General features: G+C 40.3%; 1 protein-coding gene across 1 annotated transcript in view; it reads left to right on the top strand.

The window, feature by feature from the left end:
• The window catches only part of ULK4 (unc-51 like kinase 4), a 513,951-nt gene that overhangs the window by 176,378 nt on the left and 311,137 nt on the right, over positions 1-26,436 (top strand). Inside the window, exons 28-30 of the mRNA XM_082664206.1 lie at positions 6,127-6,178; positions 6,278-6,422; positions 19,879-19,971. Coding sequence (XP_082520332.1) covers positions 6,127-6,178; positions 6,278-6,422; positions 19,879-19,971 — 290 coding nt within the window. The remainder of the gene's footprint in view (positions 1-6,126; positions 6,179-6,277; positions 6,423-19,878; positions 19,972-26,436) is intronic.

Consider the following 26,436-nt stretch of genomic DNA (forward strand, 5'->3'; position numbering starts at 1 on the left):
CCTAAGTCATCGCATGGATCTCTAGGCCTTTAAATCTAACTTCTGGCAGCTCTTTAGTTTAAAGGCAGTGGCAGCAACAATAAAATACATCCCAACCTCTTCCAGGAAATAATGTTATAGTTACTTTATACATATGTGTATACATATTTGTAAATGGGCTCATTTCCTTTCTGGCCCTTAGTAGCTATTAAGTTCTGAGAGTGGTGGTGATAAAATCCCCTTACCTACATACTGTGAGCTCATCTAAATCATTTATTTTATGTTTGTGTGTATATGTATATGTATTATATACACACACAATTAATGTTTGTAAATGTTGGGATGTGTCAGTTATACAGACTTTTTTCCCTTGCTTTTTTTTTTTTTTTTTGCGGTACGTGGGCCTCTCACTGTTGTGGCCTCTCCCGTTGCGGAGCGCAGGCTCAGCGGCCATGGCTCACGGGCCCAGCCGCCCCACGGCATGTGGGATCTTCCCGGACCGGGGCACGAACCCCTGTCCCCTGCATCGGCAGGCGGACTCCCAACCACTGCGCCACCAGGGAAGCCCTCTCCTGCATTTTGTTGAGAGTAGATACCCTTCTGATTTGTATGGGAATTTATTGAAATGGTTTATTTTCTTTAACTTCCTTTGTTACATTTTCTTTACATTTTCTGCCTTAAATGCTACTCCAGGAACTAAAGATGTTTCTTTGCTCTCATCTCCGAAGTAACTAACATTTTAAATGTTTTATTTTCATGTTGTCTTTTTGGCTGGAATCATTGTATATGTAACTTTAAGTGAACATTTTGCCAAAAGATATTTGGTCTCCTTTTTCTTGTGAGGATTTAAAAAACAACAGTCTTTTCCTGAACACCATTTATTATTTCAGTCTCTGTAGTTTTTGAATAGAGTATAAATAAAACTAATGAAATTGTTCTTCAGTTTTTATATCCTTTGCCTGGTTTGACTAGCTAAGCATGCAGATATTTTCAGTGTAATTTCATTTTTCAGTTCACGTCTTAATGGGTAGCTTTCGTTTGATAAAGTAGTCAACTGTCATTGCTCACCAAAAATATGAATTAAAGGTGAAGAGTCAGATAATGTTCTAAACTTTCTTGTATTCTTCATTTACGTATTATAAAAAGCATTTTATCTTTCCATTACCACCCTCCTGTTACTTCTTCTCAAGGATCATTCTCAGTTGGAAGGATTAAATTTGTATCATCTTGGGATGCTATTATAATTGCCTTGAGTTATTCAGAGGAATACTCTGTTAATTTAAAAATTAAATAATATTATAATTAAATAGATTTCTTCTTTTAAGACTTACGAAATACATTTTTAATACAGAAATTTACATTTAGTATGTATTTTAAGATTATAGGTGTTGTTTCAGGATACATAGTGTCATGCTGCCTGTATCATTTTGCAAGTTGATGTTTTCATTAAATAATGAAATATAAATGTAATGATTTATTCACTCTCTTTTCGCTCCTGAAATCAGATCTGCAGTGAGTGTTTTTAAATATGTCACGTAGAAGGTGAATTGCTGAGTTGTATGCTGTGTTCATGTTCAGCTTTGGTTGGTATTGTGAAATTGTTCTTCCAAGTTAAATACTGATTTACTGATTTTTTTTTTTTGTGGTATGTGAGTACCCATTTCCCCCAGTCTTGGTATTATGTGATTTTCTAACTGGATTTGTGTAAATTGGTATCTGTTTTGTTCTACCTTTCATTTCTCTGATTATTAGTGGAGTTGAGTAGTTTCGATATGGTTACTGGCTATTTAGGTATTCTCCTTCGGGGGGTCCCCTGTTCATGTATTCTGCATATTCGTCCATTGTCAGGTATAGGGATTGCAGAGCTTTCTCCTAGCCAATGGCTTTTCTTCTCATTTTGTTTATGAGGACTCATCTTCTACGAGTATTTTTCATTTCAATGTCAAATTTATTAGTATTTAAAAAAATTATTTATTTTGGGCTGCATTGGGTCTTCGTTACTGCACGCGGGCTTTCTCTCGTTGTGGCGAGCGGGGGCTACTCTTCACTGCGGCGCGCGGGCTTCTCATTGCGGTGGCTTCTCTTGTTGCGGAGCACGGACTCTAGGTGAGCAGGCTTCAGTAGTTGCGGCTCGCGGGTTCTAGAGCGCAGGCTCAGTAGTTGTGGTGCGTGGGCTTAGTTGCTCAGTGGCATGTGGGATCTTTTCGGACCAGGGCTCGAACCCGTGTCCCCTGCATTGGCAGGCAGATTCCCAACTGCTGCGCCACCAGGGAAGTCCCTGTTAGTATTTTCTTTCAGTTTGTACTTTTTAGGTATCATTTAAAAAGCCTTCTCCTACTCTAATAACACAAAGGCCATTCTCTCATGTTTTCCTTTAAGAGCTTTTGTTTTAACTGTTAGATCTTTAAGCCTCCAGTAATTTTTTTTTTAACATTATGATATTTTTTTTACCAAATAGACAACTAAATTGTACCTATCCCTTCAGTGAATAGTCTATATGTTTTTCCACTGTTGGTAGTACTCTATCTGCTACTGACTGCGTTCCCATATGTATCTGTTTCTAGGCTCTCTGTTCTGTTCCATGAATCTCTTTGTCTCCCCCTTTGCTTGTGCCATCATGTTTATTTCCATCACAGTAAACTTGGAAACTTGAGAAGGTGAACCAAATATGCCTCATGCTTTTTGGAAAATTTTCCATTATTCCTGACCCTCTCCTTTCCAAATACATTGTAGAATCAGTATGAGGAGTTCATGCAAACCTCGTTAGAATATTTATTTTTATTGGAATTACAGATTAATTTGCACAGAGTTGACCTCTCTGAGGCTTCTCATCAATTACTATATTTTACCTTCATTTATTTTTTCTCTAACGTATAGATCTGAGTGTCTGACCTATGTCATTTTCCTTCTTTCTGAAAAACTTAACATTTCTTGCAAGGCAAGTCTACTGGCAAAACATTTCTTCAGTTATTGTGTGTGTGTGAGAAAGTCTTTATTTTTCCTTTTACTCTTGAGGGATAATTTCACTCAGAATTCTAGGGTGGTGTTTTTTTTCCCTCTCAGCACTTCAAATATTTCACTCCAGCATGATGTATCAGGTAAAATGAACTGAGATCACTGAGCCGTTAGTGTGAAGTTTTATGTTTATCTGGCTAAGAGCCAGGCTGTGTTTACTGTTTGCCGTAGCTGTAGGTTTCAGAGGCTAAAATTCCCCATAATGTCCTTATTTTGTCTCTCCTGTTGTCTTGGGTTTCCCTAATAGCTCCTTCTGAAATAAAGCCTGTGTCTTTATAATAAAGCAGCTCTCTGTTGTAATCCTGTTATTACACAGGAGCCCTATTGATGTGGTGAGGTGGGGGGAGGAGGGTTCCGTAGCCCCTCTGATTTGGTCTCATTCCTCTTCTGAGCATGTGCGCCTGGGCTGTGAACTTCACAAGTGCTTCTCACCTCACCCCCCTCCCCGTTGTCAGGTGCAGGTGCACGCAGGGCCTGAAGGAGGTTTTCTCTCTTCTGCTCAGACACCAGCAATTAGTCAGTTACCCTTTATGTTTTTGCTCCAGCTGCTGGCTCCGCTGGTGGTTTCTGCTCCTGTTAAGCCATGATTCTCTGTCTCTGCCTGTCTCTTCACTTCTGGGGGACAGCTGGTTTGCCCTGTGACTTGAAGTCTCTGGTATGTCTGAGAAGAGTTGCTGATTTTCAGTTTGTCTTTTCTCTTGTTGTGAGCATGGTTGTGACAGCTTTCAAGCTGTTTTTCAGAAGTCCATCGATGGCTGTCATACATATTTTATATATATATGTATATATATACGCACACATATATATATATTTCTATGAAAGTCATGATATCATAGACGCCTTAGAATTTTATTACTGTTGTAAATGGTATCTTTTTCTAATTATGTTGTTTGTTTGGTTGTTGTAGACATATTGGAAAACTACTGATTTTTGTCTCTTCATCTTCTGACAGCCTGGCTTTTTGGACCATGCCTAATTGTTGGTTTTCGAACTTATTGAGTTGGACATGTAGATAATTTCAGTGGGAATATTAATTCCCACTCCTCTCTTAATATGTTCTCTTAAACCTTCAAGATAGATGTTGAGCGTGTTGATAGCGGTTGATAGTGGGATGTATTTCTCTTCTTTGCATAGTTTTTGCTTTTGATGTACCTGGGAGTTTAGAGTTCTAAAAATTCCTTAGTGAAGCTTGATGTCTATGCTTTGAGTGATGTGATGTCACTTAATGGAAGAGGGTAAACAAAACATCCCTAGTTCTTAGGGTTGTGGTACAAATATCTAGATATAATGTTACAGTAAACTTATTTTGTGGAGTGGAGCTAGAACAGGGTAACACTGACGGACCCCTACCCATGTGTGGAGATCCTTACCCGTGTAGGGTATCCTTTCATTGGTTTGGACAGCAAGAGGGTGGTGTTGGGCCATGGACCGCTTTTCCTGCCCTTTTGTCAGTGTGGTGAGGAGAGCAAATACACATCTTAGGATCAGGAATCAGTTCAGCTATAAACAACAGGAATTTTGTTTATTGTCACCAAAAGAGTTCACCAAATGAGATAGTAGTTTTCAGAATTACACTGTGGAAATGATTTGTCCTTTCTTCATCATCCATTTTCATTTGGGGGGTAAATTTGTTATTTTGGAGTAGGTTGCAAACCATGTTTGATTGTGCTCTGTCTGATATAACTAGAAAATCGTAGAGGTGGTTTGTGTAATGGGTTTAGATCTTTGGAATCTATTTCTAAAAATCACCAAGATTAACTTGTCATAGCACTTTGATGTATTTGCAAAAGCATGAGGATTATGTATCTCCTTTTCCTCCAACGTTTGAATTGTTGTTTACTTTAAACTTGACTAATTATCACCACCTTACATATCTTTATTTGACGGTTCAATGTCAACCCATGCCAACCAGAGTTTGTATTATATACTAAAGATCCTTTCGTAAACTCTGAAGGTTTTGATAAACTACTGTCTTGATGACCATAATGTCATTTTGACCTGAGGACTTTTTCAGATTTAAATGAGCTTGGTGGTTTATTAAATGTCATGCAGAGTTTAAATCCTGGGTAAATTTAGCTGTTGCTTTTTTTTTCACTCCTTTGACTAATGATTCTGTCAGTGGAAAAGGCATGAGTAGTGGTTGATATTGTAATAGGGGTGGAGCGGGTGCGAGTGACAGCGTGTGACCCTTAGTGGGGTGGTTAGATGTCCTGCTCCCCCAACAGTCAGCCTCACAGTGGTCTGCGTGTAGCAGAGAGTGTGGTGAGAGACGGATCGTGGCTGGCTTCTCCTTGGGGCCCTCCAGGCCCTCTGGCCTTGGGCTGGCGGGTGAGCTGGGGGCCTTGGGGGTAGGCTGCGGACTGTGTCCTGCAGGGCTCCAGAGCCCTCACCAGGCCACCCACGGTCCAGGCTCGGCCTCGAGGCAGCGGCAAACCTCTACCCCATCCCTGCCTCCACGACCTAATGGCGGTGGCGGTGGTCTCTGTGGGTCGCAGTGCGTGGGACCCGGTCCCTGATTTGGGCAGCCTGAGGGCCGGCTGGGTCCTGGGCGCCTGGCTCCCTCAGGGATGACGGCTGGGCAGGGTCTGGGGACCTGGCACTGAGGGCGCCGCCAGCTGAGATCTGCCTCCTCAGCCGGGCTGGGCACTGGCGGGAGGACCCGGGCTGGGTGCTGGACCGGCACTCCTGGGCAGGGTGACCGGCCCGTGCAGGGACCCCTCCTCTTAACGAGGCCTGGACCTCGGTGGGCGAAAGTTGAGCCTTGAGATCTTGCCCCTTCTTGTCAGAACAGAGACTAACATTTGTTTGGTGGACGTTTACAGGAACATCATGACCTGACCTCAGTAACAAAGGATCTGACACCAAGAAGCTTCCAACAACTAACCCTGCCCCTCCCTCGCCTTTCCTGTAAAAGGGCTTTGCTCAAAGCTTTCGGGAAGTTCAGGGTTTTTAAGGCAAGAGCCACCCGTCTCCTTGCAGGGCCCTGCAATAAACCTTTGTCCGCTCCAAACTCCGACGTTTCGGTATTGTTTGGCCTCACTGTGTGTCAGGCACATGGACTTGAGTTCGCTAACAATATCAGTTTTTTGTTTGTAGGGATTTGAACCAAGTCTTTTACGTCTTTCCTTTTAGGTGGTTGATTATATCCTGCCACCCTTGGTCTCCTTGGTTCAAAGCGGGAATGGTAAGTGTGACCACATCAGTGAGAATTCCATCAGTTACACATTCTGTTTTCATTCTATCTCCATGTGGTCACGTTCTTGGCATTTTTTTTTCTTTCAAGTGGAGTGGAGACTCTTCAGCTTGCGGCTGCTCTCAGAAACCACATCTCTGCTCGTGAACCAGGAGGTTGGTGATGGCAAGAAGGAGGCGAATGTCGATTCTGACAGCAGTCTTCTGGCTCTCATTAGAGATGTCTTACTTCCCCAGTAAGTCCCATGCACTGCACTCAGGCAGAGAACTGTAGGGTGCCCAGGATGCTTCTGGCAGACGAGGTCCAATGATGGGCTCGGGGTCGCAGGGACCTTATATTTTTGTCCGGGGGCTCATGCACTCGCTGTAAGAGGTCTAGAAAGAGAGGCAGTAACTACTATGCTGCACAGGATGCAGGAGAATCTCAGTCCATCTTCAAAAACATCCATTTAGAACTTTATCTGTTTTCTACAGGGGACATGACTGGAGTTTTGCAGATTTAAAAATGTTTGTGGCCAGAGGGATAAGGTTTATTATTCAAGGTCCACATGACAAGACTCCTGAACATAAAATTGGGACTTTTCCTGGACCTACTCAGAAATAATAGAGATGGAAAGAAATCTTCCTTTCCTCCCCTCCAAACTCTTGGAATGGAAATTAAGTTGAGTTAAAAACAGAATGTTTTTTGCGGGGGAGGGATGCTGGCAGAACAGTTAATGAGTATTAATGAACAGAAGGGGAGTATTTTTTTCCTTTTACTCCATTGCTCACACAGCACACACAATAGGATGACTGCTAAGAGCACCCAATGCAAATATGTTAAGCTCTAAAATGGCACCTTATAATTCAGACAACACTGTAAATTTTATCAAAGAAAAAAGCTGAAGTTAAAAAAATTGAAGCTTAAAAAAAGTGCATGCCACATGTCACTATTAAATAAATTTTTTATAAAATTAAACAAATGTTGGAAAGCGCGTCAGGCATTAAAGCGCGTGCCTGATTCTGCTTCCTCAGGGCCTGGCCTGCAGTCTGAGTCAGTTCAGCAAGTTTTCAAGGATGGCAGCTCCACCAGATGCTCCCCGATATTTGTCAAACTTCTCAAGATCTGTTCTTATTAAAAATCCTTTTTTTTTTTTGCGCAATATAGAAACCAGACCTAATTATATTCCGAAGAGCTCAACCACTCCTTGTTGGCTTAGGAAGGTATATTTTATGAAGTGTGTAGCCAGCGTGTGACAACCCTTCTCCCTGCTGAGGGAGCCTGTCTTGACTGACGGGAGCTTGACCTGTGACGGCTTGATTCACAAGCTAGCCCCTTGGTTCTTTTTGCTTCCCGTGCTTCTGCAGTTGGCTTCAGGGAGACTCCTGGTAATACATACAGTAAGAATACTTTTGATACTCAGAGTAAGAAAATGATTATCTAAATGAAAAACAATTAAACTTTGTCATGTGGAGCTTTCTCAGTGATAAACTATCAATGAATATATTTTTGGTTGCATTTGTTATATATGCGTGTGTGCATGTGTGGTTTGTACTTAATGTGGGTAGATATAAGATTCCAATCTTGTTTCATGGGATTAATTAATGCTATCAGTGCCATCTTATCTGCTACCCGACGACTTGTACTGGAGCATTTTTCAGGACCTGAGATGTCCCCCAAGAGGGACAGGATTTCCTCCAGCAAGACTTCTCAGTTTAACAATAGTTTGTTAGCACCGATGCACATTTGAAATAAAATCTCATCGTTTCTAAAGTCTGCCCACTTATGGAACAGTCTGTATAAAAAGTATTGAATCTATAATTTTAGTGCTCCTGTTTTATTCATTTGAGCTATCATAAATAATATGTATTTCCTTTAATGGGCATCTTTACCTTTTCCAGAGATGAGGAATTAAAGAGGAAAACACAAATGTAAACCACATGGCAACTCAAGAACAAATGTAATGTAGATGAGCTCAGGTTTTGATTAAGCAATTTGAAATGCACTTTGGATAATGTTATGGGATTTATTGGGATGTGGTGTGGAATGTTTTCAAACCTTGTGTACTGATTCTGATGTGAAGTGCAGGTCTTGGCTCTGCATTTAATTCTTTAAGCCTCAGTTTCCTCATCTATAAAATGAGGATAATAGTACCTAATTTAGAAGATTCAGAAATGAGGATTACGTGGGATACTTCTTGTAAAGCACTTAGTACAGTGTGTGGGACATAGTACGTTCTTTTTTTTAGTGTTTATTTTATTTATCTTTGGATGCATTGGGTCTTAGTTGCAGCATGCGAGGTCTTCGTTGAGGCATGCGGGCTTCTCTATAGTTGTGGCGTGTGGGTTGTTTTTTCTCTTCTCTAGTTGTGGCGTGCGGGCTCCAGGGCGCGTGGGCTCTCTAGTTGAGGAGCGCAAGCTTAGTAGTTGTGTCACGTGGGCTTAGTTGCTCCGCAGCACGTGGGATCTTAGTTCCCTGACCAGGGATCGAACCCACATGCCCTGCATTGTAAGGCAGATTCTTTACCACTAGACCACCAGGGATATCCCCCATAGTACGTTCTTGACAAATATGTAGCACCACTACTGTTATTATTAGGACCATTGTAATCCCTCCTATTAAACTTTAAAATGAAGATTGTAATGGTACAGTGATAGTAATACTACATACTTCATAGAAGTGGCCATTAAATAGATGCTGATGATTGTGCCCACCTGGCATATATAGTAAGGGCTCAATAAATATTATGTAAAAAAATTAAAAAAAATGAAATACAAATGATGAATTCATTTAACTTTGATACTAGAAAACTAGAAACCTTGACAAGGAATTTGGTCTTTGAAGATAGCTCTTGGTAATTAATAAGTTTAGAAATGCTCATAATGGAAAATTCATGTTCTTCAATGAGTATGTGCATATAATGGCTTAAGAATAATGAAGTTTCTAGAGCTTATAAGAGCTATATAAAACCTGCTTCAATGTGCAAATAGACATATTAACGTCGATCCTTTTAATTTTGTTAAAGTTTTAATCCTTCTTTGACCTTAAAAAATACTTTGGGTAAAGCCAAGGTGACAATCTTTTCAATCTTTTCACCTGTAAGTGTTGTATTAGTTAAGACGATTTCTTTTTTTTAATAAATTTATTTATTTTATTTATTTATTTTTGGCTGAGTTGGGTCTTCATTGCTGCATGTGGCTTTCTCTAGTTGCGGCGAGCGGGGGCTTCTCTTTGTTGCGGTGTGCAGGCTTCTCATTGCGGTGGCTTCTCTTCTTGCGGAGCACGGGCTCTAGGTGCACGGGCTTCAGTAGTTGCAGCACGCAGGCTCAGTAGTTGTGGCTCATGAGCTCTAGAGTGCAGGCTCAGTAGTTGTGGCACACGGGCTTAGTTGTTCCGCGGCATGTGGGATCTTCCCGGTCCAGGGCTCAAATCCGTGTCCCCTGCATCGGCAGGCGGATTCTCAACCACTGCACCACCAGGGAAGCCCCAGTTAAGACGATTTTATGTGCAAACAGTAATACTTAACTCAGACTAACTTGCAAAGTAATTATTTGCTCACATAATGAAGAAGTCAGAGACTTGTGCTGGTGTCAAATATAGCTGGATTCAGGGGTTTGAATTATGTCTACAGTACTGTGTGTATGTCTCTTTCTTACCATCTCTTCTCTGCTTACACCTATGTGGCTTTGTTCTCAAAGAGGCTTTTTCTACTTGGTGGTTAAGTGGCTCCTGGTTGATGATTCTAGCGAAAAGAGTGGATGTCTTTTCTAATGGCTGTTACAAAATTTTCAGGGAGCACAATAATTTAATCTTGTTAAATACCATGTAATACCTCTGTTCCAGGTGCTTTTCAGAGCTGCGGTGTGATATGAATGAAAATTCAGTTGTAAGAATAAATATCATATTAAAATAAGTATTAGTTATGGTTCTCAGAACAAATAGGATGGATATATATATATATATATAGAGAGAGAGAGAGAGAGAGAGAGAGAGAGAGAGGGATTGAGATTAAGGTTTATTATAAGGAATTGGCTCACATGATTATGGAGGCCAAGAAGTCTTAAGATCTGCAGTGTGCAGGCTGGGACCCAGGAGAGCCAATGGTATAGTTCCAGTTTGAGTCTGAAGGCCTGAGAACAAGGAGAGCTGAGGGTATACTCACCAGTACCAGTCTGAAAGCTGACAGGCTGGAGACCCAAGAAGAGTTGATGTTTCCATTCAAGACCAAAGGCAGCAAAAGACCCATGTCCCAGCTCAAGGAAGTGGGGCAGGAGGAGTTCCTTCTTACTTACTCTTTTTGTTCTGTTTTGGTCTTCAGTGGATTAGATGAGGCCCACCCACAGTAGGGAGGGCAATCTGCTTTACTCAGTCTACTGACTCAAACGTTAATCTCATCCAGAAATACTCTCACTGACACACCCAGAATGTTTGATGACACACCAGTAATCAAACGTTGGTGGCCTGTAGCCCAGTCAAGTTGACGCGTCACCCCTTCTATCATAGATGACATGAGTGAATGGCTTACTATATAAATTGTGAATATCAAAGAACTGTTACCCCTTCTCACCATGCATGCTTTGCTTTCTAAAGAGATGAAGTTTAGTTACAAGCATTTGTTTAGTGCCTTTTGTATGTGGAGGGTTATGTAATAACCACATATAGAGAGATGGTATTTGAGTTAGACTTTGAAACCTGGGTATGATTGGATGGAAGAGGCGTGGCTACCCCAGGCAGGAATGGGGTAAGCAGAGGTGTGAAAGTGGCAGAGTGGTGGGCAGTAAGCAGACCAGCTTATTTCTAGCAGAAACCTGTATGTGAGAGTTCTGTGAAATAAGCTTGGGAGAAAATGTTTTCTCTCTTCATCAGCCCGTTCATTCACTGATACTAACTGTATCCATCTTATTTCATAGGCATATTTCTAATAATGACTAAGATAGGCACAGCCTCTGCTTTTGTGGAATGGATTGTCTGGTAGAGCCAGGTATTTCATAAATTAATCATTTTTTTTAACCATGGAAGTTTGTAAGTCATAAATGTTTAAGTATAAATTAAATAAATATCAAAGCTACCGGCTTAAAACAACAGAAATGTGCTCTCTCACAGTTTAGGAGGCTGGAAGTCTGACATCAAGGTGTCAGCAGGGTTAGTTCTTTTTTGAGACTCCGAGGGTGGATCCACTCATCTCTCTCAGCTTCTGGTGGCTGCCGGGCATCCTGGGTTTATGGCAGCATCTCTCCCGTCTGTGTCTGTCTTCGCGTGGCCTTCTCCCATGTGTGTCTGCCTCACATTCGCCTCTGCCTCTCTCTTGTAAGGACATCTGCCATTATATGTAGGGCCTGCCCTTAAATTCAGGGTGATCTTACCTCGAGATCCTTACCTACATCTGTAAATCGCCTCTGCCTCTCTCTTGTAAGGACATCTGTCATTATCTTTAGGGCCTACCCTTAAATTCAGGGTGATCTTACCTCAAGATCCTTACCTACTTCTGTAAAGACCCTTTTCCCAAATAAGGTCACATTCACAGGGGGTCAGCACTTGGACATATCTTTTGGGGGCCATCATTCATCCCAGTATACAGATGCAGGACCAAAGTCACTGTTTCTGTGCTGCCTCACGTTCTTTTAGGTGCCCGTAATTCTTTTCACGTGGCCCCTGCATCTTCACGTCAACAGTGGTTTGTCAAATCCCCTTCATGCTTGCCATTACTCTGACTTCCTCTTTGGTCACCAGCTTGAGAAAACCATATGCTTATTGAAGCTGGTAGTAGTGTTCATTGGTAATGTGGATCTTGTGATTAGAATGTATTTGTATTCAAATCTTGGCTCTGCCATTGACTTGGTGTGTGTGCCCTCCCTTCCTCCTTCCCCTTCCTGCTTTCCATTTCTCCTCCTTTCTTCCAGATAGTTGAAATGCCAGGAACGTAACTGCTATCTGTATGGTTAATGAGGAAAAGTTTTTTTCTGGGAAGAAAGATAAACCACATATACTCAGAAAATTGCCATGACTTTTTCCAGCAAAGAGATAAGATTTAATTTTAAAGGTTCATGCAGAAGAGAAGAGGCAATATTTAATGGAACTTAAGCCCAGAGTGACCTTATTAATTAAAAGCAGCATCTCTCAGAAGTTTTATATCAAAGTCATTATCAGTGAAATCTTAACATTGAAAGTAGTCCTCTGCTGACTGTTTGAACTTTTTCTTCTGACACTTGTTACATAAGGGGAGAGCATTGCTCTTTCAGTATTTAGCTATGAACAGGACTAGATCCTCCACTCAGGAAACACATCACTGCTCTTGGGGAAGAGGAAATTCTAATATTCCTACAAATGTAAATAATGTAATTTGAACTACCTTGTGTGATTGTTCACAGGAGGTTTAAAACCCTTTCTCTGCTCTCCTCTCCCTCCTTTCTCCCATTTATCATATAAATGATATATCAAGTGACTTCTGTGTGCCAGGAACTCAGAATACAGTGGTGAGAAAGACTGAATCCTTGCCCCTCGGTGTTCTTACAGTATATTGGGTGAGACAAAGCAGTAAATAAATATGTAAGGCGATTTCAGTTAATTGTGTGTGCTCTGAAGAAAATACAGAAAATGGTGTAAGTAGGTAGAGAATGACACCTGCCGTATCAGTAAACAAAGGATGTTGTGGCCATCAAACCCTCAGCCACTGCCACCACCCCAGACTGTGCACCCTGGGGGGATTCAGGATGGAGAAAAGCAGGACACTGGCCCCAGGTAGCTAAGGTGCATATCAAAGGAATGATTTCAGTCAGCCCAGACTTTTGCATCTTCCCATACAGAGAAAAGTGCTAGATTCGTTCACTTGAGGTGCCTGGTTTTTCTTTAATTGACAGTAATCTTTTGATGTTCCGACTACCTGCCTGGTTTTTGTTGCAAAAGCTCCTGTATATCCTGGCTCCTCCCTTACTTCTCTGGAGTAGTTCCTCAGATCGACCTGAGAGGCTGCCACTCAGGCTTAAGTCCTCAACAAGTCTGCCAAATAAAACATAATTCTCAACTTCTAGGTTACACTTCTTTTTAAAATCGACAAGGGGAAATGGAGGGAGTGCCTATTTTATTTTATTTCAATAGCATAGTCAGGAAAGGCTTTATGCCAGGCAGCAAGCCGTGGGGAAAAAATGCGCTGAGCAATTTGCCTTTGGTAGCCTGGAACCACTTTGCGACATGTTTTGTTCTGTTTTCATCTTTTTCTTTAGCTTTGAGTGTTTTGTATTGAAAAGAGATCACGCTGATATAAATGTGTTTACAGTGTTTTTATGACAGTAGGACATTCAGCATTTCTCTCCTGGGGAAAGTGAGTACTGTCTTTTTTTTTTTTTTTTTAACAATTCTCTTGTGACCTGTACAATCATCAGGGCCATAATGACTTCATAAATTATTAAGGCTTTGTTTTTTAAAATCTCAGAAAGGACTGTATCCTTGACAGCTTAGAATTGTATTTCCTTTTAGAAATTTGAATTTATAAATGGATTTGATTAGTTGCAACACACTGTAGAGTTGATGTCTCTGAAATAATACCCAGCAAAAGTCATTGAGTTTCACTACCTGATTTCTGTGTTGGTGGCTCAGAGGACATCCAGATGTTTCTGTATTGCATCTTTGTCTCCCTTAACTACAAGTATTCTATGTTAAAATAGGCATGAACTTGACCATCTTTGATGGGAATCAGAATATATAGGAGTATTTCATTTTTGGCCATTCCTTAGATAAGGTTTTCTTTTTTTGCAGATAATATTTAATTAAATATTTTTGCACCAAAAGAAAGTTCCCCTTTGTTCTTTTTACTTAATCCTTTTATGTTTTGAGTGTGTATCTAAATCAGTGCATTTAGGTGGAGTGATTTTTCCTCTTTTGGGGGTACAACCTATGGGAATCTGAATTGGGATAATTTGGGAGTTAGAGTAAAGGTAAAGGTACTTTCATCCTTCTGAATCAGAATAATTCTAGTGCTCCAGTTCTTGGGATAATATTTTGTAAACCTTAAGTGTTGCTTTAGTGAAGTCATTGTTTGGTTGGTTTTTTTTTAGCCTTTCAGACCTTCATAATGAAAATTTGCTGTTGATTCTATCGAAGAAGCCCAGACGTTAGGGCTTACTATCTGAAATTATATTTAATACTTATTTTGAAGTCTTACTTATCTTTCTCTCACTTAAAAAATATAATATATATATATGTATGTATATATGTGTCTTCCCACCATTTGTTTATTTCTCCATCCACTGTGTATCCATGTAACTACTGATATGCCTAAGTATCTATGCATCCATGCAAGACAATAGAGTGTCGCGTAGAACTTAGGTCACATAAAAACACAAGATTGGAAAGTCTCAAGCTACCAACTGTTTATCTGATTTATGCCCTCTCTCAGTTCATAAAATTTTGGAGTTGACTCAAGATATCACCTAGTGCAAATTTTGGAAGAACCTGTACAGAAAATGCCCAAAAGAGTAGGCTATCTTCCCCTTTGTCATAGCAGTCCAGGGAAAGTCCACAACCTTCTCCGAAGGTAGATTTCACCTCCATGCTTTTGCTGTTTGGCAGCCTTCTCTTTATCTAACCCCACACATCTGCTTCCTTTAAACTCTTTAAGCCTGGAATCCACCTTGCACTGTTACAAATGCATTTTAACATAATGCCTTCCTCATAGCTTCCTTTGCTCAGAAACCTTGAAACCTTTAGGTTGCAGAAAATAACATTAATAGTTCTTACCCCGCCATTCAAGACTCTCAGTGTTTTGCCTCTTGCCTACCATTTTATGTTAACATCTGCCTTCTCCACTATACGGTTTCTCCATTCCTGGTGAGATTTACTTAGTACTTTCTGAAATTTCCTCCTTGGAACCTGTGTCTTCCTCCTACCCCCAGACATCATACTGTGAATATCTGTATCTGTACTTATATAACACTCTTTTATTGACTGTCTTGTAATCTCCTTACCTATACCTACATTTATAAATGTTTTAAAATCATTAAACAATTCCTGGTTAGTAAATATGTAGGATTTTCCCAGTATTTCACCATTATATGTACTGCTACAAAGACCATTTTTAGGGCTACATCTTTGGGTGCATACTGATTTCCTTTTGTTGAATCTCTAGATGTGGAACCACTGTGTTGAAAATTAAATACATGTTAAGGGCATTTGACATGTTTTGACAATTTTCTTTTGAAGATGACAAACGGTGTATACTACCAGCTTCTGTTTATGAAACTGCCTGTTTTTCTGTACTCTTAGCTTCAGCTTGCATTCCTTCAGATAGTCATGATGCTGACAATTTTCTCCCCATATTTGTTGGCCATTTATATTCTTCTTCGGTGGATTTTGTACTTTTTTTTTTTTTTTGGTGGGATGGTTGTTGGTTTGCAAATAGCTCTTTATATATTAAGAATGTATAAAATATACCAATATTCTGCAAATAAATTTTCCTGCATTTGATTTGTTTATGGTGGTTTTGCCACTGAGAAACATTTACTACTTAAAAACTTTAAAACTGTGAATATTTTTTGGATTCATTTCTCTTTGTTGTCATGCTATAGAGGCCTTCTCACCTAAGAATATGTGAATATTTACTCATTTTAGTATTTCAACAAAGTTAAAAATTGGTACTTGAATTTTTAATTTATTGATGATACATTTTCTTAAGATATGGCCTAACCATTCTGTCTCCCTTTCTGTGATGACTCTTTCTTGTCCAATGTTGGGTCACCTTTCTTTCCTTTTAATTTGTGTGTCTATTCTTGATCCCACGCTACACTTAACAATTCTAGTGGTTTTGTAAAGTACTTTAGCTTTTCTTTTAGCAGCTTCTTCCTCATTGTATTTGTCCTTAAAAATTCCTTGGATATCCTGGAATCACTCTTTCCTCCCAGATTCTCAGAGTACACTCCATTGACCTGTGAAATGTGCATTTAGGGTTTAATTCCAGCAGAGTGGACCTTTTCATGATATGGTGCCTCCCCTTTCCCTCAGTGAAATAGGCACTTCTTTCCATGTGGCCAATTCTTTGGTCACACCCCCAGAATAACTCCTCACAATAATCAGAGTTATCTAGGTAGCCTGTTTCAATGTTCTGCCAGCCTACCTGCTTGACACTGGTTACTCCAGGCACTTGACAAGGTAGAGAAGAGTCTATCCCTCGGATCCCTGAATATGTGATTTTTAGCGCTTTTCTCTCCTCTTGGATAGAGAATTTAGTATGAATGGCTTTTCTTGCCTGGTTTTCAGCTGTTTGGGACCTAGCAAAGATCCCTTATTTGGGGAGGATCCTAAAAGTGGAAGAGAAGGGTGTTGGGACACTATCTGGACAGCATGCTCTCATGTCGATAGCGATCGCAGTCTCTGGCCGGGCTCAGGGCACTTGGAGGGCTCCTCTCCAGCCTCCGTCCATCCAAGTGGGCCAGTTCCTCACTGGACACTCTCCTTTATAGCCATATCAGGAGTCTGGCGTTATCTTTTTTGTTTTGTTTTCCTGCCAAGTCTTATTCAGAGGAGTGCAAAATACAATTACTATCAGCTCAGTTGCATTCTCTCTCTTGAGAAAGACAAGCTTAAGAAATCACAGCATTCTTTTGGCTAGTTCTTGCTGACCATTAGAAACCTATCTAAAATATGTTCAGTAGCTCAATATTTCTATTCTAAACATATCCATTATAAAATTTGCCCTTTTTCCAAGGGGGGAAAAACATAGCAATATTCTTTGGGAGAATTGTTACGCGTTAGGCTGGTACAGGCTTCATCCTTCCCTCCTGTTTCAAGGTTAGATAACCTTCAAACGACCTCAACACATTTGTATTTCAGACAGTAAAAGTTTCATCAGTGTTTTGTTTTTAAATGTAGGTTCTACATATTCTTAAGTCCCTTTAAAAATATTTCATATTTTTCAGTCCTCTGGAGTTTGTTTTCTCTATTATATTTCTAACTAATTGTCCATATATTCTTCTCTGCTTTCTATACAAGCATGTGAGTAAGGACATCCCATGGGCAGCTTTTTAAAATTCATAGTTTTGTGGTCCTTTCCTCAGTGATTCCAGTAAGTCTGGGAGTGGGGACGAGGGGAGCTGGTCATCTGGGGTATGTGAGTGACTCCTAAAGAAGCTTCTTCCTCCTACTTCTGTTGAAATTCTCTGGCTGACGATTTGCGAATACCAGTCATCAGTGGAAGAGTGCATTCTTCTCTCATCTCTGACTTTAATGCCTCACTATAAACCCAGCAGTGCCTCCGTTTCCCTGTTAAGGATGTGTGCTGCAAACGCTTAGCTCAGCAGGTGTGGGGTGGTTCAAACCCTGCACATTATGAAGAAACTGGCTCTTGACTCCCTTCTGGGAGAGTCCTTCTGAGCCTTTGGAGTATCCTTCCTGATAAGAGAGTCTGTATCCCTGGGGCCTTGAGCCATGCCAGATAATTCACGCTAACAATGTGAATTAAGGCGGGGCATTGGGCCACACCGTATCAGCTTGACCCTCGGAGGGGCTGGAGACAGAGGTTAGCCACACAGGCACTCCACACCTAAGGGACTGACCGCTAATAAAACCCTGGACGCCAGTGCTTCCCTGGCTGGCACTACTTCACACGTGTTTTCACGCCTTGTTGCTGGGAGGATTAAGCTCTGTCCACACAACTGCACTGGGAGAGGACAGCTAGAAGCTTGTGGCCTGGTCCCTCCTGGACTCTGTACTATGTGCCTTTCATCTTTGCTGATTTTAACCAGTATCCTTTCTCTGTAATAAACCGCAATCGGGAACATAACAGCTTTTCTGAGTGCTGTGAGTCCGTCTGGCAAATCATTGAACCTAAAGGTAGTCTTGGGTGCTCCCAATTGAGGATGATAAGAGCTTTTTATTTTATAAGACTATTAAGAAAAGGAAAATGCTGAGTTGTTCCTTTTTAAAAACATTTCAAATTGTATGTTAATTTCACAAATATATTTTTATCACCTCTGAAGATGTTCCTTGATTTTTGTTTTATTCGTATGATAAAATGTCTGGTTTTCCTCAATTTGATTTTTATTTGTTAATATTTTATTTATGAACGATTGGTATTTTGTCTTTTATCTTTGTCGTACGTGGGTGAATCTTTAATTGCTGTAACTTAAAAACATTTCATCAGAAAAATTACTAAAATATGGTACTTCCTGGCTCCTTAAACAGAGTGTTCTACCCAGTTTAACATTTTCTTGACTCACTACCCCCGTTTTGAACATTATGGTGTGTAATGGGCCCTCAGGTCCCATTGGGGGATGAGCGGCTGCTTCCTCTGCGTTAAATGCTCCCTGGACTGCTTTCTGCTAGGAGTTCCTGGGTTTGCTTTCTTTTGTTTTTCCTATGCTTTCAAGCCCCACTTCTTGTAATTCTTGGGTTGTCTTTCTGTAATAGTCCCTCTCCTCCCTTTATTGGCTCCTTTTTTAAGGACTGTGGGCTTAGAGGCTGCATAATTAAGCTTGTTATGTAATGATTTCCAAAATGAGAGTAAATAGGCTCTGAGTGAGAGCCTGGGGCCCTCTTCTCTAGAGGATAAAACATCTGCTTCATGTCATGGAGTTTTAAATACACATTTTTGGATTTTTGGAGATGTTCTGCTCCCTCGTTAGTTGGTTGTTCTGGAGAGTTAAGTCGTAAAGTTGATTGGTTAGTTTGTCCATTTATTCATTCATTCATTTGGTGCTTATTAATTGAGCATCTACATGGTGTTGTTTACTGGATAGCTGAACCTAAGTAGGTCACACACAGTATACAGGCCAGCTCTATATCTAGCAAATAACATGGGAATGCAGTGGAAACTTTGGATGAAGACATTTTGAGTTTTATTCTCTCTGGTAATACTTTTCATTTCAGGTTCTAAAGTATTAATAAGAATGCCATTCAGCAAAGAGTTGACATAGCAGATCTGAGCCTGCTCTCCTGAGAAAGCCCTGCTTGCAAGGTTGGCCTTGGCTGCCATCTTGGAACTTGGCTCTCAGAGAGCTGCCAGCCAGTGTTTAATTGATGAGGGTAGTGCACAGTGCCCAGACTGTTTGTGCAGACAGTATGGTTTATGCTGGATGCCTGCTTTCATTCTGGGAGTCTGGGATTTTTGATCCATGTTAGGTTGCCTATGCGACCAGCCCCACGTGATAAATACCTTGGTCACTTGAGTGTCTAATGGGCTTCCTTGGGCAGTAACATCACGCACACATGCTGCGTTTTTGTGGCTGGGGGGAGAGTGTGCTCTGTGTGACTGCTCGTGGGAGGGAGAGAGGGTAAGAAGGTTGGATGTAGAATCTTCCAGCCTCCACCTGTGTCTGTCTCCCTTATGACTCACCTGTGTGCCCTTGCTGTGCTGCTGTACAAAGTCTGTACTATAAATACAACTGTATGTGAGTCTCATGAGTCCTCTAGAATCCCCGAATGTGAGGGTGGTCTTGCGACACCCAAGACAAATGCCTAATGTTTCTGGACCTCTTACTGTGTGTGCAGCTCAATACTAATCATTTTACCTGCATTGTCTCATTGAATTTTCCCAACATCCCTACTCTGTGAGGTAGGTCAGTCTCATCACCACCATTGGCAAATGCCGGTCCTATATCTCATACATTTATCTCAGTATCTATTTTCTTCCACATGTTTAAAACATGGAATATTGTTTCTGTTGTTCAGAGGAAATGTTAAGTGACAAAAGCACTGAGTGTTTTTTAATCACGTTGTCATTTCAGGTACGAGCACATCCTCACGGAGCCTGACCCCGTACCAGCATATGCTCTGAAGCTGCTAGTTGCCATGACTGAACACAACCCAACTTTTACCAGGTACTGTCACTTCAGATTTTCTTTTCTTTGTTTCTCATCTAGAAAGTGAGTTTTCTGTGTTCTGAAAATGTTGTTAAAGATGATGAGATTCTACAAGGCTTATGTTTGAGTTACCAAAGTGGTAAATTTTCATGTTTTATGGTTTGTAGTATCTGTCATCTGTGGTGTTTTGGGTCATGTTCTCATATTTTTATTCTTTATTAGAGTTTGCATACTGTGGAATTCATAATGCTTTAAAATTATAAATTCTTTAAAGAGAAAATACTAACACATATACTTTTATTCTTTTTAACATCTTTATTGGAGTACAATTGCTTTACAATGTTGTGTTAGTTTCTGCTATATAACAAAGAGAATCAGCTATATGTATACATATATCCCCCTGTCCCCTCCCTCTTGCGTCTCCCTCCTACCCACCCCATCCCACCCCTCTAGGTGGTCACAAAGCACCGAGCTGATCTCCCTGTGCTATGCAGCTGCTTCCCACTAGCTAGGTATTTTACATTTGGTAGTGTATATATGTCAGTGCTACTCTCTCACTTTGTCCCAGCTTACCCTTCCCCCTCCCCGCGTCCTCAAGTCCATTCTCTACGTCTGTGTCTTTATTCCTGTCCTGCCTCTGGTTTCATCAGAACCTTTTTTTTTTTTTTTTTAGATTCCATATGTATGTGTTAGTATACGGTATTTCTTTTTTTCTTTCTGACTTACTTCACTCTGTATGACAGTCTCTAGGTCCATCCACCTCACTACAAATAACTCGATTTCATTTCTTTTTATGGCTGAGTAATATTCCATTGTATATATGTGCCACGTCTTCTTTATCCCTTCATCTGTTGATGGACACGTAGGTTGCTTCCATGTCCTGGCTATTATAAACAGAGCTGCAATGAACATTGTGGTACATGGTTCTTTTTTTTTTTTTTTTTCAGCATCTTTATTGAGGTATAATTGCTTTACAATGGTGTGTTAGTTTCTGCTTTATAACAAAGTGAATCAGCTATACATATACATATGTTCCCATATCTCTTCCCTTTTGCATCTTCCTCCCTCCCACCCTCCCTATCCCACCCCTCCAGGAGGTCACAAAGCACCGAGCTGATCTCCCTGTGCTATGCGGCTGCTTCCCACTAGCTATCTACCTTACGTTTGGTAGTGTATATATGTCCATGCCTCTCTCTTGCTTTGTCACAGCTCACCCTTCCCCCTCCCCATATACTCAAGTCTGTTCTCCAGTAGGTCTGTGTCTTTATTCCTGTCTTACCCCTAGGTTCTTCATGACATTTTTTTTCTTAAATTCCATATATATGTGTTAGCATACGGTATTTGTCTTTCTCTTTCTGACTTACTTCACTCTGTATGGCAGACTCTAGGTCTGTCCACCTCATTACAAATAGCTCAATTTCATTTCTTTTTATGGCTGAGTAATATTCCATTGTATATATGTGCCACATCTTCTTTATCCATTCATCCGATGATGGGCACTTAGGTTGTTTCCATCTCCGGGCTATTGTAAATAGAGCTGCAATGAACATTTTGGTACATGACTCTTTTTGAATTATGGTTTTCTCAGGGTATATGCCCAGTAGTGGGATTGCTGGGTCATATGGTAGTTCTATTTGTAGTTTTTTAAGGAACCTCCATACTGATCTCCATAGTGGCTGTACCAATTCACATTCCCACCAGCAGTGCAGGAGTGTTCCCTTTTCTCCACACCCTCTCCAGCATTTATTGTTTCTAGATATTTTGATGATGGCCATTCTCACTGGTGTGAGGTGATACCTCATTGTAGTTTTGATTTGCATTTCTCTAATATTAATGGCATTGAGCATTCTTTCATGTGTTTGTTGGCAATCTGTATATCTTCTTTGGAGAAATGTCTGTTTAGGTCTTCTGCCCGTTTTTGGATTGGGTTGTTTGTTTTTTTGATATTGAGCTGCATGAGCTGCTTGTATATTTTGGAGATTAATCCTTTGTCCGTTGATTTGTTTGCAAATATTTTCTCCCATTCTGAGGGTTGTCTTTTCGTCTTGTTTATGGTTTCCTTTGCTGTGCAAAAGCTTTGAAATTTCATTAGGTCCCATTTGTTTATTTTTGTTTTTATTTCTGTTTCTCTGGGAGGTGGGTCAAAAAGGATCTTGCTGTGATTTATGTCATAGAGTGTTCTGCCTATGTTTTCCTCTAAGAGTTTTATAGTGTCTGACCTTACATTTAGACTTTAATCCATTTTGAGTTTATTTTTGTATAAATGACTCTACTGCCCAAAGCAACCTACAGATTCATTGCAATCCCTATCAAACTACCAATGTCATTTTTCACAGAACTAGAACAAGAAGTTTCACAATTTGTGTGGAAACACAAAAGACCCTGAATGGCCAAATCAATCTTGAGAAAGAAAAACAGATCTGGCGGAATCAGGCTCCCTGACTTCAGACTATACTACAAAGCTACAGTAATCAAGACAGTATGGTGCTGGCACAAAAACAGAAATATAGATCAATGGAACAGGATAGAAAGCCCAGAGATAAACCCATGCACATATGGTCCCCTAATCTATGACAAAGGAGGCAAGAATATACAATGGAGAAAAGACAGCCTCTTCAATAAGTGGTGCTGGGAAAACTGGACAGCTACATGTAAAAGAATGAAATTAGAACACTCCGTAACACCATACACAAAAATAAACACATATACTTTTAAAAAGTCAGTTCTCGCCTCATTGTACTGAACAATTATTTATTAAATCTCTGTAGTATTTATAGACTATAATTTTTCTGCTTTTTTTAGAATTAATGTTTTTTTTAAAAATAAATTTATTTATTTATTTTTGGCTGCTTTGGGTCTTTGTTGCTGCGTGTGGGCTTTCTCTAGTTGCAGCGAACGGGCTACTCTTTGTTGCGGTGCATGGGCTTCTCATTGTGGTGGCTTCTCTTGTTGTGGAGCACGGGCTCTAGGCGCACGGGCTTCAGTAGTTGTGGCACGTGGGCTCAGTAGTTGTGGCTCGTGGGCTCTAGAGTGCAGGCTCAGTAGTTGTGGTGCACAGGCTTCATTGCTCCGTGGCATGTGGGACCTTCCCTGACTAGAGCTCGAACCCACGTCCCCAGCATTGGCAGGCGGATTCTTAACCTGTGCGCCACCAGTTAAGTCCTTATTATTTATTTATTTTTTTAGTTGACATATTTTCATTGTGTAGTGGAGAGCTTTTTGTCTTTATTGAAGACCCTACCTGTGATGATACCAAATTTTTTAGTGCTAGTTGCCTAGGGTAGCAGCAGCTGCTTCACACTTGCAAAGAACGGTTTTTCAGAGAGCACCCAACTCTGCAGAAAGGCAAGAGAAGAGTTGTTGCTTTCAAACAAGAAGACTAGTTTTGGTTGTATGGGTGATGTGTGAGGACCTTTTGGGTTTGGATCCTGTACCTGTAGGTGCAGTGCACCTGTAGAGTTTCCCTTTGATCTTTCTCAGAGAACTAAATCATACAGTCCCAACCACCTGGATTTCACCTGGTCTTCTGTTTACAAATCCTGCATAGTGATGAGCCAGCATCATATTGTTAGTGCTGAACAAGAAAGGCTATTTGTAGAGTATCTGTATTGAGTGAAAGGCTGACCTAAGACAACCTTCGCAAGGGGTGTGCCAGGGCCCGGGGTATGCCATGACCCAGTCACAGGGCTGCCCTGGTGCTCTGGGTCTTCAGGTCAGCCACAGTGTGGGGCCTGTCACAGCTCTCAGGCCTATGTCCTGCTGTGAGCAGCCTCATTTGTTTCCAGAGAGTGACATATAAACATTACCCTGTACTCCCTGTTCCACGTTGCAAAAGAATTTGGGGAGCACTTCACCCTTTATATTGTTGGCAATTCTGAATCCTGTGTTTCTGTAGTCTTTTAAAAGTCTGTCCAATGCGCCTTCTAAATTTCTCACTCAGAAGGCACCATTCTCTATTCCTACAGAAGAAGTTTATGTCTAAAGAGTGATCTGTGTTAGGAGCTAAAGCCAAATTCAGATAGTTGTTTCTTTTCTGGACCTTTGATACCAAGTGGGAATAATGTATACTGATTTTATCCTTTCATTAGATTGAACAGATTGCATTTCCTTTTTTTTTATGTTGACTCTTGCTCATTGATGTGGCATGTTTTCAGGCTACTTTCTCTTCTTGCCAATTCCTTATTAAATTCATCTGAATATCCTCATATTGAGGGAAAAAACCTAGTGAGATGGAAACAGATAACTGATGACCTATAACCTTTTTATTTTAAAATGGTTAGACAATAGGTTTAGAAGTCAGTTTATTTTTTGTTTTAGTTTGCAAGCAGAATTCAATGGATTAAGTTTTATAAACTTTTTCCTTTGTTTTCCTTGCATAATTAATACTTGAATATGTTGTCTTTGTATTAAATTCCAACACTATGATCAAGAGGTCCCCTGGGCTTCCTCATTCCCCACCACTGCTGCGCAGGTCTCTCCCCCAGGGCTAATACTTGTTATTATTTTGGTGAGTGTCCTTCCTGAACTTTTTGGGGGGCTATTTAAATTCAGTATGTATAGCTTTGCTTTGTGGTGGTCAGTTTTTTAAAAAATCATAGATAGTATCATTGGGTATGTGTTTTTCTGAAATTTGCCTTTTCATTTATCAAAATTATTTGAAGATCTTTTTGTATCAGTATTTATTCACAGTCTTGGCAATATCTTTGCCAAAATTACGGATGAAAATGGGATTTCATTTCATTTTGCATTCTCTTATCTACTGATAAACTCGAACCTCTTAATATTTATTCACTAAATTCAATAGTAAAAGGTCCACAGCCTTCAACTGTCAGTTCTACTTCTAATTATCTGTTCAAGAGAAAAACTCATATATACACAAAGATTTCTGCCTAGGCAAATAATTTTTAAAATGAGAAAAATGGTTTTAAAATTAAGTTATGTTATAGCTATAATAAACACAACTATGTAAGGGTTTGAAAGGGCAAGATACATTTTGAATACTGCTCTACAAAAATATCCTAATAATTTTGTAAACTGAAATTGTTTATCACCCCCAAACCCCATTTAAATACCACTTTGCCTTTTGTAGGGTCTCTTTCTGTCTTCACTGTTCTCCTCTGTTTGCCTTTTCTCTTGAAACAGGATATTAAAATGAGAGTTGTCCCATGTCGATTTTGGCTGGGGCTCCAGAGGTCAAGAGCAAAGCATTAAAGGCCTGTTTCCACCCACCCGCTCTCTTCTCCCCAACCCCTTCTAAAGGGAGGTGCTAGATCCCACAGGCCGTAGCAACCTGTGTGCATTTTGCAAAATCCATTCATATACCTTGAAGCGGGGGGTGGGGGAAAGGAAGTTTTTTATTTCCCTAACTGGATTTTCTTTTTTTTCAAAAACGAATTTTAAGTGCAACATTTCAAAATGGGTAATACATTTCTATTTGGGGGAAAAAAACAATATAAAAAGATAATACCGAGAAGACCTGTTCCTTCCTCTCCCCACTGTGGTCTTTCCTCATCTTCCCATTATATCCCTACGGCTGACTGCTTTATTCCTTTTATGTCCAAAGGCAAACTAATGTGACTGTGTGTTTTGTCATCTCTCCCTTTCACACACAGATAGCATATTATGTATGTTTTTCTACCCTATGACTTTTTTCCCCAATTTTGTTTCTATGTCGATACATAGAGAGCTTCCACGTTGTGTTTTACAGTTATAAACTCTTCCATTGTATAGATATACCATACTTTGTCTCATTAATGTCTAATGGATAGACTTGAGTTCTTTCTAATCTAGTGATAGAGCAAAGAATGAATAATCTTATATTCATACTTCATTTTATATGTATGCATGTACGTCTTACAGGCTAAATCCCTAGATATGGTATTTGTGTATCAAAGGATAAATGCACTTAAAATTTGTTTTTGGGTTCGGCCAACTTGCCCTATGGTGGGGACTTTACCATTTTGCATCTCCAAAGGACATGTGTGAGGATACCTGGCCCCCTACAACCTTGCTATCAGAATTTGTTGTTAAACTTTGGAACTTTGCCAGGGTGATGAGAGGTTATTTCATTGTAATTTTAATTTGCATTTTCCTTTTCATGAGTGCAGTTGAATACTTCTTTATATGGTTAAGGACCATTTGTATTTTGCTTTTTGCTCATGTTCTTTGCCATCAGTCCTTGGTCTTGGCAATGCCACCCTTCAAACTGAAACACCTCCTGCTTGGCTTTCCATTGCTCAAATACGTTACAGGGCACTAATCCGTTTTACGTCTAACAGTGTCTGCACTATTCCTATTTTTTTTTGCTGTCGTGCGTAGCGTGACCATGGCTGTTACTTTGTATGCTACTTGTGAATCCATGTACGTGTCTCCATTGTGTATCCCTTCTAGAATGGAAATACTGTCTCACAGAGCTTGTGCTTGCCCAGATCCAGTAGATACTGCCAAGCAGTTTTCCAAATTGGTTGTACCAATTTACATTCC

The sequence above is a fragment of the Grampus griseus genome, assembly GCF_964374135.1.
Source record: "Grampus griseus genome assembly, chromosome: 10".
Lineage (NCBI taxonomy): Eukaryota > Metazoa > Chordata > Mammalia > Artiodactyla > Delphinidae > Grampus > Grampus griseus.